Source organism: Lactuca virosa, chromosome 5 (genome assembly GCF_052849685.1).
Source record: "Lactuca virosa cultivar CGN04683 chromosome 5, Lactuca_virosa_CGN04683_v6, whole genome shotgun sequence".
NCBI classification, from domain to species: domain Eukaryota; kingdom Viridiplantae; phylum Streptophyta; class Magnoliopsida; order Asterales; family Asteraceae; genus Lactuca; species Lactuca virosa.
In genome coordinates this window covers 371,392,121-371,412,492 of record NC_136430.1, presented here as the reverse complement: position 1 = coordinate 371,412,492, position 20,372 = coordinate 371,392,121, and the positions used below count along the sequence as shown (strand labels likewise).

The 20,372-nt window shown below is 37.8% G+C and overlaps 2 protein-coding genes across 2 annotated transcripts; one reads left to right on the top strand and one right to left on the bottom strand.

Moving 5' to 3' along the window:
- The first annotated feature begins 8,031 nt into the window (after positions 1-8,031).
- LOC145117242 (3-oxoacyl-[acyl-carrier-protein] synthase II, chloroplastic-like) lies at positions 8,032-11,405 on the top strand. Its single transcript, XM_079053552.1, has 13 exons — positions 8,032-8,817; positions 8,960-9,165; positions 9,241-9,444; positions 9,528-9,638; positions 9,727-9,822; positions 9,907-9,952; positions 10,034-10,113; positions 10,231-10,299; positions 10,404-10,488; positions 10,605-10,759; positions 10,841-10,921; positions 11,020-11,079; positions 11,171-11,405. Exons 1-13 carry the CDS (start codon positions 8,403-8,405, stop codon positions 11,285-11,287), a joined length of 1,725 nt encoding a protein of 574 aa, XP_078909678.1. The 5' UTR covers positions 8,032-8,402; the 3' UTR covers positions 11,288-11,405.
- A 7,645-nt stretch (positions 11,406-19,050) lies between these two features.
- On the bottom strand, positions 19,051-19,947 carry LOC145112741 (uncharacterized). Its single transcript, XM_079048876.1, has one exon. The coding sequence runs from the start codon at positions 19,799-19,801 to the stop codon at positions 19,211-19,213; it is 591 nt and encodes a 196-aa protein (XP_078905002.1). The 5' UTR covers positions 19,802-19,947; the 3' UTR covers positions 19,051-19,210.
- Positions 19,948-20,372: the final 425 nt, after the last annotated feature.

The window sequence follows — 20,372 nt, the reverse complement described above, 5'->3', positions numbered from 1 at the left end:
GGAGGTGATCAAGATTGTCTGGGGGAATTTTCCGAAGATGTCGGGTCTATTAAGACCGCCATGGTTGAGTATTTCGACGAGCGCTATGCAGCCATTGCCGAGACGGTTGCCGCGACAGCTTTAGCAGCTGTAACAACGACAAGGGGAGGAACTGGTCGAGCTTTCCAGTATTGGGACGTATTCTGATGAGCGGAGGGCTGCAGTTACTTGAGATCAGGGAGGTATTCTGTACTCATTATTTTCTGCTAGCTGAGCGGGAGTGGCTATCACAGGCGTGTATGGATTTGAGGCTTCGGGGGTTTTGCTCGAGGCCAGAATGTGAGTCGCAGGGACTCTGGAAAGGAGTGATGATTATGCTCGGCTGGGGTTTTGACAGCTGGAAGTGGAGTGGTTAATTCATGGATCGGGCTGTCGTTTTATAGGGCAAGGATTGTGCCCTTTCAGTTTTCGAGCTCGAAGGAGTGAGCAGGCTTGTGACCCCAGGATCAGGTTGTATTTCAGCATGGGGTCAGTTGGTTTTAGGGATTGGCGACATTATTTCAGCACCGGTGAGCACAGGTGGGTCGAGGTGGTATAAGTATTTTGTGAGGCCCGGTTGCCTTGGATCTCTTGTATTAGGTGGTAAGGATTGATTGTGCGACATATTGCAATGTTGGGATTATAGACTATGTCTTGGGAATATTTTTGTAGCCCGGTTTAGGGCAGAGGTTGCTTCAGCTACTGCAGTTCAGTTGTGAACGTTTGAGCGGGAAACTTATTTGGAACACCTTTGGAAAAGGGGTATTATGTGGGAGGTCTGCGGACAGGGTCCCACAGAATGGTTATTCAGCATTGTCAGGATTCAGTGGTTTTAGTAACTGTTATTGATTGGCGGGTGAAAGTGCCAAAGGAAGTAGCTCGTTGTTGAGGTATTAGTTGGATTATCTATATTTTGGTCTACAAGATTTGAATGAGGGATCATTCAAGCATTAGAGATTGTCGGTTTCACTAAGATTCCGGAAGTGTTCATCTGGTTCTTAGAAGTGTGTGATCATTTGGGATTGGCTAGTAATGGAACACTAGTTGGTAAGAGTTGGTTGTTATCAGATCGATCGCTGGAAAAGGAGAAAGATTGAGAATTCTCCAATTTTCATGTACTGTGAAGACTTAGTCGAATCTAAGTGGGGGAGAATCGTCCCGGGATTTGGAAGCGGGAGTGGTTTCGAAATTGGGATAAGTTCCGCATCCTCGTCAGGAAGAAATGCGGCCCAATTGGCTGTTTGGTTTGAGGGTTGTGTGAGTTGGGAGTTCGGTAAACTTCCCAACATGTGTATCGCGTCTTCTCGGTGCTTAATAGCAGAATTTGGGGAATCAGTTTGGGGTTCTAGTCATGAATTGAGTTCAGTTCGGGTGTTCAGTCGGGTGTGTGATAGACTCTGAGGGTAATTGGATTGATAGATTGAGGGTAAGGTATCGGACTGCGGTTGTGTTAGAACGAAAGTGTTGTAAGACTGAGGGGGTAGCCGTAGCATTCACAAGCGATCGGATAGTATGGAAAGTGTTGTAAGACTGCGGGGGTAGCCGTCGAATTCACTAGCGGTCAGATGGTGTGGGAAGTGTTGTGAGACTGCGAGATGATTCGTAGCATTCACGGATTCTTTCAGATGATCATGTCAGGGTGGGTCTGTTCGCAAGATTGTGGGTAGCCCATAGCATAATCGGAATCAGGAAAATGGTAGGTCGTTGGAGACCGGAAATGATGTAAGACTACAGTATTCTGGTAGTGTTCACTTTTCGTATCTGATTCGATGGCGTCAGGTTGTCAGGCTGTTATGATCAAATGGATCAGAAGAATTGATGGAGCCATGAGTGGCGATATAGTTAGGGCGGTTATTGCTAGTCGAAGTTTCCTTCGGGGGTCGCGTGGGGCGACTGTGAGATTACCATTGGCTCAGCAACCGGACAAGACTTCGGTATTCCAGATAAGTTGGGACCGGGGAGGCCTCAGTGGACTTCGGAAGCAACCAAAAGGCAACCTACTGTTTCAGACAGTTTCTGTGTTTAGGGAGGTATTGACGACTTGGGTTTTCAGGTGTACGGAAAGACTCTGTATGTGTTTGTAGATCTTTGTGCAGGTATTGAGCATGCTGATGGAGTATGCTGAAGACATTGTGTGGGTTTTGTTCGTTATATGATTAGGTTCTGAGCATATATATGTTATGGGGTAGCAACTTGTTCTACAAGTGGATAGTGTGGGGTGAGGTTTCAGTACTGTGACGTTTGTTGGTGTTGTGAAGGACATTGTTTAGGCCCTTTTGGGCAATGGAGGAGGTGAGAATCTCCAGGATGGAGCATTGGGACAACTGAAGTGACGATAGCAGTGTCGATAGGTTATCGGGAGCATTCCAGTCATGAGCTGAGGGTCGGAGTGGGCATACCAGACTCGTGTTGTAGGCACGGAGGCTCAAGAGGAGCGGTAGGGTTGAGGCGGTAGGCCAACAAACCCTGAGAATTTCAACTCGATGGTTGAACTGATTCGACATGTTGGTATCCCAATCTAGGGTATTCCATCCTGAGGATGACCGGACCCTATGATCAAGTGGATTTGGCATATTGGTATTCCAACCCGAAGGGTGATATGGGCTAGATATGAGTGCCGTACTAGTTGACCGGTAGTGGTAGGTATGTTGTTGGTGGTAATCGCTTGCGGGACTGTATTCTATGGATGTGGTGGGCAACAAGGAGCGACATGGTAAATTATTGTTGGTGTTATGTGGATATATTATCCTGATGGTCTATTAGATGGCATGTGGTGCTTGATCGGGCTGAGGCGGTCCTGCTTTATGCAGTAGGCCAAGATATCCGGTGCTGGCTGACGGTAAGTCGTAGGCACAGGGGTTCAGTAGAAGAGTAGGATTGGGAAAGAATGTTAGCGGACCAGAGCGGTCCAGATTGATCGAGGGCCTAGCAGGGCGGCCAAGTCAGGTCAAGCGCTCGGCGAGCCGTCCGGGGAGACTGTAGGCCCCGAGTGGGCGGTCCAGTCATACCGAAGGCTTGGTGTAAGTGAGTTTGTTAAGCTATGAAGGCGCATACTGGATGAGTAGACGGTTGTATCGTTGGGTGATGTTCAGGTCGGAGAGCACTTGAACTATGTAGGGAAACTAGTAGCAACATCGGAAAGGATCCGAGTAGACGTGGGAGCCGGAAGCGGAAATGCGGGAGCACTATCCAGGGTTGTTCACCGCAATAGACTTCGATGACGAAGTCTAGTTCAAGTGGGGGAGAATTGTAACGCCCCGACTCTCAGGTGATAATTTTATGGTTTTGATTTTCATAAGTTGCAAGGTCTACTCGACGAGTTGGATGCCCTGACTCGCCGAGTAGGAGCGGTTTGGGCCACGTGTTTAAGTGACCTACTCGTCGAGTCCAAGATAGGACTCGACGAGTAGGAGCTGAAGGATGAAACCCTAATTTTCGGGGTTTTGCACCCTATTTAAAGGATCATAAGCCTCCTTCAACCCCCTTACAGCCTCTTGAGAGTCCAGCAAACCCTAATCCGTGTGTGTGCTTCATTCTTGGGTGTTTTAAGCTTTGGAAGGTGGATCTTTGTAAGAAGAGCTTGGAGAGCAAGTGGCTAGAAGCAAGGAACATGTGGGGATCTGTTATCTACCTCAGTTAGCATCTTTTAGAAGGTATCAAGTCGTTACCTTGACCTCATTTCATTCTAGATCTCATTTGGTTGAAGATTAGGGCTTTTTCCTAGCATAATAAGAAGCTATTCTTGGGTATGAGCTAAGATCTGAAGTTGTAACTTCAGATCTGAACTCTCTTTGATCTCTAAGTCCATAAAGCTCTCAGCTTTAGCAAGTATGAACCTCTCCTTAAGTGTGAAACTCCATTTCAAGCTTGGTTTTGACATTATAAGACTTTAGAGCCTTGCATGCACGTAAAGTTTGCAACTTTACGTGATAAACATGCCTTGGGAAGCTGGATCTGCATTTTGGAACCTTAAAATGGCTTAAAAAGCATCTGGATGGATAGTGGACTGAAGGGACTCGGCGAGTTGCATGGTCAACTCGGCGAGTCCGGTGAAGATTGTCGTGCAAGGACTTTTGCATGGGCTCGGCGAGTCAGTGGGGTGACTCGGCGAGTCAACTTGGGTTTTCCCGAAGTTGGACACGCTTGAACTCGGCGAGTTGCAGGAAACTCGACGAGTCAGTGGGGGGTTTCCTGACTACTCGAGTTCTGGAAGGACTCGACGAGTTAGTGACTACACTCGACGAGTCGGGTCAACATGGATTGTTGACCTTGATCGTTGACCTTGACTTTGGCCAATGGTTGTCTATTTGACTTCTGGGGCATTTTGGGAAGTCGGAAATTTATAAGTATGGATCATTGGTGGTTATAGGTGTTGGAGTTTGGGGCAGTGTTTCGGGAGCGCGATTTCGTGGTTCAGTTCGACATTGCAAGGTGAGTTATCCTCACTATATCAATAGGGTCTAAGGCACCAATGCCGACCCTTAGCAGATTTCTATCCGAGTTTATTGCATGATATGCTTTTATTGATTTACGTTCCGGTAGTTAGGATGGTGATATGCTTATGCTTAGTGACCTGGTTAGGTCGGTGTCCTGGTTATAAAATGAGGCTATGTTAGTGACCGGTTAGGTCTATATCCCGGTTATTGGGATGTTGTTATGATTAGTGATCTGTTAGATCAGTTTGACTGTTATATGATATGAGCTAGCGCATGATATTTGTACATGATGTTACTATGATTAGTGATCTGTTAGATCAGTTTGACTGTTATATGATATGAGCTAGCGTATGATATTTGTGTAGGATGTTTTTATGATTAGTGATCTGTTAGATCAGTTTGACTGTTATATGGTATGAGCTAGCATATGATATTTGTGCAGGATGTTGCTATGATTAGTGATCTGTTAGATCAGTTTGACTGTTATATGATATGAGTTAGCGTATGATATTTATGTGCACATGTTTGTTTGGTTGGGGGTTGGGTTGAGGCGGTCCTGCTTTGTGCTGTAGGCCAACATACCCAGGGCGGACCGGATAGACTGCAGGCCCAGGAGGGCACATAGTCAGCCCGAAGGCCCAGCGAGCGGTCCGGATAGGTTGAAGGCCTTGCGAGGCGGTCCAGACGTGGCGAAGGCTCGGAGAGCGGTCCAGATAGACTGAAGGCCTGCGAGGCGGTCCAGTCAGGCTGAAGGCTCGTTATGCATACTGTAGACTCAGGAAGTGGACCAGGTGGACTGAAGGCCCGGTGCGGGCGGACCAGTCACAGTGTAGACTCGAGATGCATGGCTGTTCTGTTTACTTATATGTTATATGTTATGGTTATATCGGTATGGCGTTGGTATTTTGGGGGTAACTCACTAAGCCTTCGAGCTTACAGTTTCAGTTTATTGTTTCAGGTTCAGCGGATGACCGCGAGAAGGGGAAGGCGTGACCGTACACTTCCTCGATTGATGATTTTGATATCTGGGAACTCTGATGTTTAAACTATTTTGATAATAAATTGTAATAACTGAATAGTTTTAAATGATTTAAAAAGTTTTAAATTGGCTGAAATTTTATGGATGTTACATAAAAAATATATAAACATTTTAAACATAAAAAATATAAATATATTTGTCTAATTTATTATATAAATATATTTATTTTTATAAAAAATATGATACATTATTATTTCTAAAATACAAAGCTTTTAAACATTATTTTTGTTTCATAATATAAGTACGGTAAAATTTATATTGGTTTGATATAAACTTTTGATATTTAAATTTTAAAAACTATTTAATTTTATCAATTTTTGAATATATATTTATATTTTATATGTTTATAATCTTAAGGATTTTATGCAAAATATTTGTAAACTTAAGGGTTTTTTCGTAAATAGTATTTTATGGTAACCTGGAAACATGCTATTACAGGTAAAATGGGCAAAACCGACAAAAAAATGAAAAGTTTGCGGCATAAAGACCCAAAAATCCGTCGGAGGGTAAAACCAACATTTTCGGCAAAACTTAAGGTTTTTTATATAAGGGTTTTTTTGCAAAATATTTGTAAACTTAAGAGTTTTTTCGCAAAAAATAATTCATGGTAACCTGGAAACCTGCTATAACAGGTAAAAAGGGCAAAATCGACAAAAAAATGACAAGTTTGCGGCATAAACGAACCAAAAATCTGTCGATGGGTAAAACCGACATTTTCTGCTAAACTTAAGGCTTTTTATGACATTATCCCTAACATAAAATGTTCTTTTAACAAGCAACCATAATAAATAAGCAATTAGCTATAATCCAAATCCACTCAACCAACACATATAATGCAAGATCATCTATTCTAGACGAAAGTTAGAGTGTTTAGCCCATAACTACTGGAACAAAAATAGTAAAAATGAAAATCACTTTAATAAACATGATCAAAACAAAGAAATAGAGTAATTAGAAGTAATTTTGCCTTTAGATCTCTTCAAAATCAAGCTTCAGACGAATTCTGCACTCCAAAACCTCCAAGGGATGTTTGTGGTCTCCAAAAGTCATCAAAAACTTCCAGCATGAGTTAGGGTTGAGAGCCTAAACGATAATTATATAGTTGCCAAAAATCACCTCCCACGCCATGACAAATAGGCTCCACGGTGTGACGATCAATAAAAACGCATGTTCACCAAGGCATAATCAGATCACGAAAAACCACTTGCCACGACATGGCTACGGATCTCCACGTTGTGGGCTTCAGAATTCTAGATTCACTTGACTTTGATTGACCTGGTCCAAAATTCCAGCTTCCAGCTCTACATTTGCTTACTTTTCATCCCGAGCATGTCTTCGCTGCTACAAAACATAAATTAAACAAATTAAGTACCTTTTGTCCTAAAATGAGCACAATTGTAGTTAAAAATATTAAGAAAATACACAAAATATATGATTAAATATGCACATATCAAATAGCTTTTCGAATCTTCAACCTCATGAGCATTAACCATGAACATCAACGATGAGCATCTTTCATGAACCCTAATGGGCCAAGCCCATTGGCCCATAGGCGCATGAAAGGAATAAACCAATCACAATCCGTCATACAATAGCTTCTGGAATTTTCAACCTCATGAGCATCGACCATGAGCATCATCGATAAGCATCTTCCATGAGCATCGTCCATGAGCATCATCGATGAGCATCTTCCATGAGCATCTTCCAAAAGTGGCTCATCAAGGAACACGTGTGGCACACCTTGATCATGGAGTGACACATCTACCTCCAAGGATGGCACATCCACTTCTAGATGACACATCTTCATCATGGAACATCACAAGATTCTCCATTCCCTTCCTAGGTGCTCCATACCCCTTTTAGAAGATCATTTCCTTTGTCAGTTAATCTGTTTCTTTGTCTGATGATCCATTTCCTTCTCGGATGATTCGTCACATGCTCCATGAACCCCAAGTGCTCCATTGAGTTCCAAGTGCTCCATTAAACTCAAATGATCTATGAGAATGCTCCAAATGCTCAAGTCACATTTGACAAAGGTAAATAGATTGTGTTCTTCAATATTTGTGTTTAGATTATGTAATATACCGAACTTTGCAATAGTTATATTATATAATGTTCATATTTGCATCTTCAGTAATTTCTTGATTTTAATTTTATCGGTATGTGTATGTATGTAGTAGAACTATTCTGCAGTTCAATATCATCGAACATCTATTCATATGGACTTATCTCCTATTCATTTATATAAAATTCTGAAAAATAATCATTTTGTTAAATCAGTCCCAAAATTCTTCTTTTTGTAGTTTTTTCTTAATTAATGTCATTAACTTGATAGATGACTAAGCCGTTGTGATCAAACACAACACATGTGCGTAATAAAAGAAACAAGATGTCAATTTCGGATGGTAATGTATTCAATGAACTTTATTATTTGGCTTACCAAATATGACTATCTTAAATGATTCTAAATCACCATGATAGAAATTTTCTATATATATCAACTCTAATTAAATCATGTATTACAAAAAAAGTAATGTTTTAAACAAGGGAGTGTAGGTATGTAGTAATGTTGACCCACTGCCATTTGTGAGGGGCCCGTGTTTGTTTGGTTGGGTTTGCGATCGGTGGGAAGATTTTGCATTTGCCCCTTACTTGGCCTTTCTTCTCATCAAGATTCAAAACACACAAACCCACGTACTGAAATTTTGATTCAGTCTCTCGTCAGTCGTCAGTCTCAGATTCACCACCACCGCCACCACCACATTCTTCCCTATCAGTCAACTCCAACATCACCCTAGCAACCAGCTTTCATGCCAATTTGCATCTCTATTGATCTTTATTAGATTGCATTCGTAGTTCCATCAAGTTTACTACTTGTTGTGTGTACAGAGAGAATAACAATTAGGGAAATGGTTGCGTCGGCATCGGCATCGGTATCTTCGCTGGTCTGTACATGGTTAGTAGCGACATGCATGTCAGCCCCCTGCCAAAATCACCAACAACACTCGTCCATTTTCTCTTCAAAACCAGGATTCAACGGCAGATGTGCTCGGAGAAGAAGGCTTTTATCTAAATGCAACGCTAACAGAAACCAAAACCCCTCTTTTCCCAGTCTACGAGTATCTAACATTACCAACAACAATAGTATCACCACCGAGGGTTTCATGTCCTCTTCTTTCTCCACATGCCATCGTTGCGATTACTCCAATGGATTCTCACTTTCCTCTTCTCACTCTTTCGGGGAAGATTCCGTTCTCGGATCGAGAATCGTGCCCCTCTGCCGCAGGCAGCGTCGTCGTCGTCTTTCTCCTCCCCTGCGTTCTGGTAACCTTTTAGTTCGTTTTTCACTTTCTTTCATAAATGCACAATTATATCCACATCAATAAAGGTGATTGATGATGGATCTGAGCGTTTTAGGTTAATTTGCATACTGACCAGAATTTGTGCTTTGTTAATTGAATATTAGGTGAAACTATGGCTATAGCTCTGCAACCTTCAATGGAGACCACGACCAAAAAGAAGCTTCCAACACAACAAAGGCGAGTTGTTGTGACAGGGATGGGTGTGGAGACCTCAATTGGTCATACCCCAGATGAATTTTATAACAATCTGTTAGAAGGTGTGAGTGGTATTAGTGAAATCGAAGCTTTTGATTGCTCCAACTATCCAACTGTATGTCACTATTCTTGATCTTTCCCTCTTTGTTTTTGAAATTATATTATTACATAACTAAGATTTGAATAACAGAAAATTGCTGGAGAGATCAAAACTTTCTCTACAGATGGATGGGTGGCACCAAAACTCGCCAAAAGAATGGACAGGTTTATGCTCTACATGCTTACTTCTGGAAAGAAAGCACTTGCAGATGGTGGGATTACAGAAGATTTGATGAAAGAGATTGATAAAACCAGATGTGGAGTTTTGATAGGTTCTGCTATGGGTGGCATGAAGGTAATTCTTGATATTTATGATTTATCCCTACACATGAAATCGAAATGGATATATGATTGTTTTCTGATATATTTACTATTTAGGTATTCAATGATGGAATTGAAGCTTTGAGGGTGTCATATAGGAAGATGAATCCCTTTTGTGTACCTTTTGCCACTACTAATATGGGATCTGCAATGCTAGCCATGGATTTGGTAAAAATAACATCAATCATCTTAATTAATTTAATAGTTAATAGTTAATACACTCTTTTGATATGTGATTTATACATGGAAACTTCAGGGATGGATGGGTCCAAACTACTCAATCTCTACAGCTTGTGCCACAAGCAACTTCTGTATCTTGAATGCTGCAAATCACATCATTAGAGGTGAAGCTGTAAGTGATTTTGTTTTTATTTTTTCAAAAAGGTAATAAGATCTTAATATAATTATAAATTACATGCTCCATTGGTTGTTGCAGGATATGATGCTTTGTGGTGGATCTGATGCTGTGATTATACCCATAGGTATGGTAATACTATTACCTCTGTTACAAGTTATATTGAACTTGTAAAATGATATGGACATATGTACAACTCATGATGCAGGATTGGGAGGTTTTGTTGCATGTAGAGCTTTATCAGAAAGAAACAATGATCCTGCTAAAGCTTCAAGACCATGGGATATGGTAACATTCAGTATATAATATACATAATTTCTCCCACTTTCAAAGCTTATTTCTGATTTCATATGTATAATTTATGAGTTACAATGTTGAAATCCCTATTTTACTTTTTAATTACAGGGTCGTGATGGATTTGTTATGGGAGAAGGTGCTGGAGTTTTGCTATTGGAAGAAGTTGAGCATGCTAAGGTAAAATTGTTTTGACTTAATAGTTTCATGAAGTCTGAATGTGAAAAAATGACCATTTTACCCCATATATATTATTCATTTGATTATATGTTTGTATTGGACAGAAAAGAGGCGCGACAATTTATGCAGAATTTCTTGGTGGAAGCTTCACCTGTGATGCATATCATATGACAGAGCCTCACCCGAAAGGTTAACAAATTCAACTTCAAGTGTTTGTTTTTATGTGACAAATCACAAATCATATATTAGTTTAATTTTTTTTTTTCTTGATTATATATTTATATTCCTGTTTAATTGATTAATAGGTGCTGGTCTTATTTTATGTATGGAGAAAGCGTTATCTCAGTCAGGGGTGGCCAGGGAAGATGTGAACTACATAAACGCACATGCCACATCAACGCCAGCTGGCGACCTTAAGGAATACGATGCTCTTCTTCATTGTTTTGGCAATAATCAAGAGGTGACTCATCGTTTATTATAATAAAACTTTTTTAATTACTAAAAATCTAATTTGATCATGAAAAAATTTGAATGTTTGTAGTTGCGAGTCAACTCGACAAAATCCATGATTGGTCACCTTCTAGGAGCAGCTGGTGCTGTTGAAGCTGTAGCAACTGTACAGGTATTTAATTCAACGTGTTTGATCAGCCTCTTGACAACCTCAGTTTTTTTTTTTTTCCTAATAATAAAATAAAGACAAAATAAATGTTACTTTTGTAGGCAATACGGACAGGTTGGGTTCATCCGAACATGAATCTTGAAAATCCAGAGAAAGGGGTGGTATGAATTCGATCCTTCTTTAATGATAAAAAAAAAAATATTGTTATATTTAAAATATAAAGTTAAAGTAAAATGTTGAAAAATGATATAGGACACAAAGGTGCTGGTGGGCCCGAAGAAAGAAAGGATGGATATAAAGGTGGCTTTGTCTAATTCATTTGGATTTGGTGGACATAATTCATCGATACTATTTGCACCTTTCAAGTAATTTGGTGCATTTGTGTGGCTGTAAACAACATGGAATGGGAATGGAATGTAAGGTTGCAACCAAAATAAGCATAATTAATTACAAAATCTTAAATTATAATTACAACAAGATTTCACCACTTTTATGTGCGAACATGTATGTATATATATGATTTGGTGATCTTGAATTGATCAAATAAGTAACAACTGGGGGAGGATGAAGTTGTAATATGACTTTTGTCCATGGTGCCTCTCCCTATTCCAACACATGAATAGTTAAAGTTAAAACAACTAGGGGTTTCCACAAAATACTACTAGAACCCATTAATATAAAATAATAATATTTTGTTAACGGAAAATTCTAGTTGCTTACCTTTTGATGATATTCTTTTTGAGTAGTGATGTTTTATGGGGAAAAGTAGTTTATTACCCATCTGTAACATGAACCCTAATTCTCATTAGATTAGGATTATGTTTTGTTTTCCTATATAATGTATCTACGTTAATGTCAAGAATAGAGTGAGTTTGAGAGAAATTCAAAGAAAGAAGATTGTTGTATTTCATTAAATTTTGGTCATTCTTTTTAGGACAAATTCCACAAAAGTCATTAAGTTATACAAAAATTCGATTTTGACACTATTATTTCTTGTCTCGGTTTGAACATTTTATTTTCCAATTTGTTTCAATGTTGTTTATTTTCCAATTTGTTTCAATGTTGACCATTTATCTGGTTGGTTGCCAACTGACTTGACAATGTTGACCATTTATCTTGTCGATCTAAATTATTTATTTATTTTATTTTTTCTATATGTGCATGATTGAAGTGATTTGTGCATCATACACATTTAAGTAATTTAGTGTGACGCATGACGCAGAAAGTTGAGATGACCACTTCTAGGATAATTATTGAAACAAGGACATTACTTGGCTGATGGAAAATTGATGGATAATCCATATGACGATGGTCTATGGGTATACAAGAGTACAAGACCAAAAGCTCACGTAAGGAGTTGTGACACTGATATGAAACTAAAATATTTGTTTGATAGATAAAATTGACTTCCATGTTGTCTTCAAAATCTTTAACATGCTACCACATGAAAACTAAAGTCCGGTTGTCAAAGTACACATTCAACCATTTAATCGGGTTTCAATATGAAAAAAGAAAACCTTGCTTCCTAATACTAAAGAAAACCTATCATATCACCAAAGAACATATAATATATCTGAAGATGTACAATACAAATTTTAGACCAACCACACAAACACAAAGAAATCATGGTTCATAGAAAAGTAAGAGGTCAGTGTATCAATTTGATACGGAGGGTACGCAGGAAATGGTCACATTTCACTACCTTTTATTACCTTTTATCTTATTTTTAAAAAAATATATATTTCATACAAATATTATACTCATTTTGTAGGGAATTAAAAACCATGAATTTTGATATATTTTTTTAATAACTTTTTAGTAGATATATAATTTAATAAATATTAAAAAATTGAAAAAAAAGCTGACCAATCTTACGAGGAGAGAGAGTAAGGGATAGGTTCCCCTCATCTTTTTCCGGCACCCTCTAAACCATAGTGACGGTATGATATGTCAATTTGAGGGAAATCATCTTTTACCATTTTCCCTCTTCGTACCCTCCGGTCTAATGACTTTTGTGGAATCTACCCCTTCTATTTAAACCTTATTTGTTCTACAAGTGGTTTATCTATTTGCTCATTAGTAACATTGATTGTAATTTAATTTTCGTTTTACAAATTAATATATTTTAAAGAGTTAACCAACAATCTAGATGTAGGCCCTTATTGACAACCTAAAAAATAGAGGAAGCACATGTGACAGATTAAGGAGCTTTCAATTGCATTTGGTTATTGTTGTTTTGATGCATTCAATCATTAATTACACTTGTCAACAAAAAACACAATCACACAGATTAGTATCCCCACAACAATGGGAACAACCAATACCATCACCGACATCTCCACTATTTGTAAATAACACATGTTCTGGTGTTGGTGTGAGAGTAGACCATAGCCGATAGGCAGGTGGAAACGTGATGCAACAAATAAATGAACATTCACTTAAGAATATGTGAACAATCAATTACTTAAGCTGGAAAAATAACAATGGAATATAATATCATTGCCTACTAGTAAATTCTTATGACAAAATTCGATTGGATATAGTATGTTTTTATTTTTGGGTTAATGTCCTATAATAGTAACGATCCCCCCACAAGTTTTACAACTCCATTTTTGTTTGTGTTCCATTTAAGAGAAAAAATAGGTAGTATGCAAAAATTGTTTACTTAATAATGATATGCCAAGGATGTGGCAACTTTATTTAAAACAATTTCATCAAATAGTAATGAACTTCAACTTTTTTTTTTTTATTTAAATACCTTCATTTTTTTCTAAAAGTTTTAATTTTATGAACCAAAAGATAAAGGGTATAGAAGCCAGCTAAAAACATTAACGATTGCTAATGATCGGTAGGATTTTCGAACTTAATGGAAAAAGTTAAAAGAAAAAATAATTTTGAAGTTTACAGGTTAAGCGGGTACAGAGGCGGAGCTTCAACATTTGATTTGGGGAGGGGGAGTTCACGCATGTATAACATCGAATTAGAAGCCGGTTCGACAACAGGTCGGGGGTCCGGGGGCAGCGCCCCTGGGTTCGGGGTTTCCAAAGGGGTGGCGCCCCTTTGGCGGGGTCTGGGGGCAGCGCCCCTAGCGGGGTCCAAGAGGCAGAGCCACTGGCTGGGGACCCGCTTGCTTCCAAAATGAATTCTTGAGGGTGATTATGGTAAAACTGACAAAATTCGTCAGTTTTGGAAACCCTAAATCCTCATTAAATTTTGGATTTCCTTGCTTGCTTCCAAAGCAACCCATGACGGTCAACCCTAATAGAAACCCTAATCCCATTTATTATATAAACGACTATTCTCTTTGAGAAGAGACATACAAAATTCTTAAGCTCTCGTTTTCATCAAACAAACACAGAATCCTTCTAGTAATTTGGCTTACGACTTCTGTGCCTAGAATCGTAAGTGTCCTCTTGGATTATCCTAGACTGGATTTCTTGCAACCCAGACATAGGGTAGAAATATCAGTTCGAAAAGTGTTCGCACGATCCAAGAGGTATCCAGATCTCCACTACAAACCCTATTTTATCCAACATTATACTACATTAACCTTTTATTTTTTTGTCATTAAAAAAAACTTTAATTTTTTTTTTTGTAATAAGATTCTGATGCGGAATGAATAAAGAACAATGAGTGTTTGAGAAAAAATTGTAGGGGAGAATTTGTTGAATTTAAGATGCCCTTACAAACTTAAAATAAACAATTTATATATGGCGATTTGACACATATAACCAAATTCTGAAGACTTAAATTGACATTATATTATTGAAATTGGATAGCTATATATATGATCATTTGATTTTTAGAAATTAAGGAAATCATGCCATTTTACAATTAAAACAGAATATTTCGAAACCGAAAATGAACCAAAATTTGAGGAAATTGAAAATCAAACTTGCAAACTGTGAAATTTAGGTATGGGCAAACCTGATGAGAGCTTTTCATATATATTTTTTTTGGAAACGGAAAATAAGATTAAAAAAGAGCCCAACCTAGCAAGATACTAGCCAGAGCAGAAAAAAAAATACACCAACAGTTTTTAGCAAATTACAAACATAAAAAGGGAGAAACTACCCAATCCACCCATTTGATATCTTTCTTTACCCCCCTATGTTTACACCAAAGAAATACCATAGCAATAACATTATCATCAGCTTTGTTAGGAGATATCTTGGCATTTTGGAATATCCTCTCATTCCGAGCTTTCCATATCCACCAAAACATGCCATAACAAATGGCCAGAAATAGTTTCCTTTTTTTTGGGGTAGTGTCCCCAGGAGGCAGCAAAATCGAGAAGTTCACACGATTGTGTAAAGTGACGATCACTAATCCCGCAGCAATATTGCTCCATACGCCTACAATGCTTTGACAAGATAAGTGGTTTGATGACTTATCTAATAAGCGATGTATACTAGTAATAACACCGCCCCATAACAAGTCCTGGTTAGTTCTTAGCCTCCACCACCATTTTGTTAATAGGTCAATATTAAAGGAGTGTAGCGACCCAACTCCTAATCCACCTTTCTTCTTAGGAGCAATGACATTGTCCCATGCCACCCATCTTATTTTCGGTTTGCCATCATTACCACCTCTCCAAAGAAATTCACTACGGATCTTTTCGAGTGTTTCAATGACTCCCACAGGGGCTTTAAATAGTGACATATAGTATGTAGAAGATTTCCCATGACAGCTTTGACTAATGTTACTCGACCTCCAAAGGACAAGGTTTTTGATTTCCATGAGGACAAATTTGAGTTGAATTTGTCAATGATTGGCTTCATGTTCTTGCAGAGATTCATATTTGCCCCAACTAGTACCCCAAGGTATTTGAATGGGAGGGAACCTGACTCACATCCAAGAATACACTCCCAATTGTTTATTTTATTAATCGAAGCCCATAATCTAAATACCTTGGATTTGTGAAAGTTTACTTTTAATCCAGAAGATACATGAAAACATCTCGAGACTCTTAAGATTAGATTTGGACCATTCCCCCATAAATAAAGCATCGTCGACGTAGAATAAATGTGACAAGGAGGGGCCTCCGTGTAATCTTCAAGCCCGAAAAGATTCCTTGATTACAAACTTCCTTCAGTGCCACGTTCAACCCTTCCATTGTTATGATAAAGAGAAATGGGGATAGTGGATCTCCCTGTCGGACCCCCCTTTGTATATCGAATTCATCAGAGGGGGAGCTATTGATGATAACTGATGTTCGGGATGAGCTAAGACAATCACGAATCCATCCTCTCCATTTACGCCTAAAACCCATTTGACTCATTACAGAGTCCAAATATTCCTAGTTAACCGAATCGAAGGCCTTTTCAAAATCGACCTTGAACAACACCACCTTCTTTCTGACTTTCTTTGCCCATGAGCATATCTCGTTGACGATTAGTGGGCCATCCAGAATATTCCTGCTTTCAACATATGTTGAACATCATCCACCACAGTGCCTATCACAGCCTTGAGACGAATCGCTAGAACCTTAGCAATTATTTTATAGAGAGATCCAATTAAGCTGATGGGGCGAAAATCCGAAAGAAGAGAGGGTCCCTGACCATAGGAACAAGAGTAATAAAGGATGAATTGCAGCCTTTAGCAAGCTTCCCATAGGCTTCAAAGTATCTGATGAACTCCATTATTTCATATATATCAGACAAGTGTGATAACTCCCGATTGAACAAAAGTTATGCTATCATTTAACTTGTCATTTTTTCTGTATTTCTCACTTATCCATGAATGACTTTTCTTATTTACTCCAAATTATTTGTAATATTGATCATGCATGATATGTAATTAATTGTTTTAACCTTAAAGTCTCGTCAAAAGACATTTGAGGTATTAAATGGTATTATTACAACGATCATATGTTTTTTTTTCTTTGAGATAGGAGTGCTCAGCTTTCATGAATTGATTGCACCTTCCTTTCAACATCTAACGTCAACAAAGTTAAATGGTTTGTATTACATTACTAAACCATGTGCATACAGTGCAACGTTATCTGATTGTTATCTGGATTAGATTGCTTGATAAGCAAATCGATTGTTGTCTAAATTAGATTGATTAATCAGCAAATCAATTATTTTTGATTGGATTGTTATTGGTTTTAAAAGTAAAAAGTGAAATGTGCCTTTTAATTCAATTAACTTGTATATAGCCCATTAAGGAAAGAGTTTTGTAGAATAAATAACTATTACTTTGTACAAATTTAGTTATTTTTTTTTAATGATTTACCATAAAACTCATTCCATCTGTTTAAAATATACAATGTTTAAAATATACAATTTTAATCGAGTATTATATGTTAATGTTTTTTTTACACGATTTACTAATAAACTATTTTGCGGTCATCTTTGGAATTGTATTAGCCGGAGAATAAATCGGAAATTGATGATGACAGGAAAAGATGAAAGCGACTAAATGTCTACAAAACTTAGTTTATTGATAAATCGTATATGAAAATGTAAGTTTAATGATGTATGAGTTTAATGGTGTTTCTCAAAAGGAAATCTACGATAAAGTTTTAATATTTTGAGTCAGTTTACAGTTTAATCGTAACTTTTATTTTTTGAACAGAAAAGTCATTATTATTTTATATATGGATTTTGCCGGATATAGACATTTTTTTGGGGTTGAATTCCAAAAAATAGACACAAAAAATCGAATTTCCAGACATAAACATGGATTCCGCGGATGTGAGCTGCGAGGGCTCACATCGATTCCGCGGAGCTTATACTCATTCTGCGGAGCCCTCGTAGGTCACATCCGCGGAATCCATGTCTACATCTGGAAATTCGATTTTTTGTGTCTATTTTTTGGAATTCAACCCCAAAAAATGTCTATATCCGGCAAAATCTCTTTTATATTTTGCCAAAATTAACGAAACAATCATTTTTTTTTTCAACAGAAAATGAAAGATTATCGTATAAAATTAGATAATCGAGATTTTTTTGTTGAAAAAATAAACGTTAAGATTAAACCGACCCAATATATTGTGACTTTATTGGAGATTTCTTTTTCTCAAACATGTAAATTGGTCAGGTATGCAATATCCGGTCAAAATTGTATATATATATATTTTTGAACAATAGATATAAATTTAATGGTAAATCTTATAAAAAATAAGTTACTAAATATGTATAAAAATAATAATTCATTATCCTATAAAACCATTTTCCAATTCTATTAAGCACTTTTATTAACGTATTTTAATATTTCGGATAAATAATTATATGGATGTGTATAAACAATAATGATAATTTGTACATACGTGAACGATTGTAACACGCAACCAACCAAACAAAAACAAATGCATGAATGTTCTGATTGCATATTTGCATTCTAGACACGACATGAAGATTTTGGTTTTAGGCCACCAGAAACATGGAAATTCGCAAATTATTTAATACAAAACAATTCACAAATCACGCAAAACTAACACCCACGCTATGCTCGGTTGGCAGTGGCTCCTTCGTCATCAAGATACCCATCAATTTCATAGCCAACACTTATATATTATATTTATTTAAATACAAGCCAACAAATTTCTATTTTTGTGTTACCCACAAAATTATGTTTTGTTTATGGTTCTAAATTCATCAGCTAACAAACGAGTATAAGATATTGGTGAAATTAATCATAAATCCATTTTTTATTCGTCCAATTAAGAATCAACGATTAGTATTTTCGTAGAGGAAGAACAAGTGGGATTATAGATGGGCCAAATTTGACACTCTACCACCTAACTCTTAGTTAATTAATCCAAATTAGGTCTGGAAACCAATGGTGATGGTGACATGTAATCGAGTCTTGCTGAATATGTTAAGTTCGAAACTCAATTCCATTAAAAAGCCTTACTTTCAAGCTTGGGTTTGTCTTTGATTAAGTAATGGACACCTTCGAACTCGGCTCAATTAATTATTAAGAAAAATGATATTATATTAAAATGAAAGAAAATACGATTAAACTCGCGAGCTCAACTCGATTCAGTTATGTAAATTTAAATAAAATAAAGGAGTTTAAGTGTTAACATAACTAATCTCAAATAAGTTAGTGAGCGTCATCAGAGTAATACTCAGTATATCACGAGTTGACTCGACTTGATTACATCCATAGGTACATCCAATCTCTTAATGAAACCGTTCCTTGTTTATTCTCAAATGGAGTTATGCAATAATAATTACAAAAACTAAACGATTTCAATCTTCATGTATATACACTTGAAAATTATATAAAAGAACGAAGATGATTCTAATCCAAAAACACATCATGCAAACAATGTGATTTGATTCAATTCCATAATCGAACTACATTACCGTTTAACACCGTTAAATCCTGGTTAACGTACCACCCCATCTCCGCCGTCTTTATCTTCAATAACATTTCCCATCCATCTTCTCCATGATTACACCTAACTGAACTCATCTTTCTCACCTCTTCTTCACCATTTCGCGTAATAGAACTCATCTTTCTGTCACTATCAATGTCTTCTTCGAATTCGCCATCAATCTTATCTCCTTTTGTCTTGTCATCTTGTGAGTAGTACACGCTAAACTTGCCGCTTTTCCTATTCTCTAACTTACAAAATGTGGTGTGTCTCTTTGAGGTTGAGGAAGGAGATCTCGCGCTAGTGGAAGGCAGCTCCGATTGATCAGGCTGAGCAGCCACCGGGGAAGTTTTGGGTAGAGGCGGAGATGGTGGTGGTGGTGGTGGTGATAATTGTAGGAAAAGATGATGAGTTGAGAGATGGATGGAGGATTTGATCTTCCAGAAGCTAATAGCTGCGGTAAGAAAGGCTATCCATGCCCATACATTGTTAACGGCGGTGAGAACACCGTGGATGGCAATCGCCTCCATGGGAGAATCCAAGGCGATGCTCATGTTGATAACTGTGTCTGGTTATGTCAAGTTGTAGTGTGTGTGTGTGGTGAGGCGAAGAGAGAAAGGCGTTGTATTTATGAAGGAGAAGGGAGCTGAAGGAGAGCCGTCAGATTAGAAGAGAGGGAAGGATCTGGAGAGAGATGCCAGGAATCCATAATTATATGCCATTGGTAGATCCTTTCTATATATCCCTTATACCTCAATAGTGTAACAATTGCTCTTATTTTCTTTTTTCACCTATCAATTTATTACATAAAATATTAATTCATTTAGACCATATGTAAATGAACCATTACCACGTTGGTTGTGGGAGAGAATATAATAAACATTTCCTAAAGAGTGACTAAGTTCAAATCTAGGATTGGCAAAAGCAAATTTATGTCTTAGTATATCATCCAAAGAGTTAGTTTCTGTTTGTTTTTTTAGAAAAACCTCTTCAAACCATTTATTGCTATGCGGCGCAGCACACGCGCAATACTTTCCCTCTCGCAACAGTTTGTTTTTTGGAAGACTTCAGACTACAAAACTTCTGCGCGTGTGCTGCGTGGCGCAGCACTTGACTTGCCTCTTC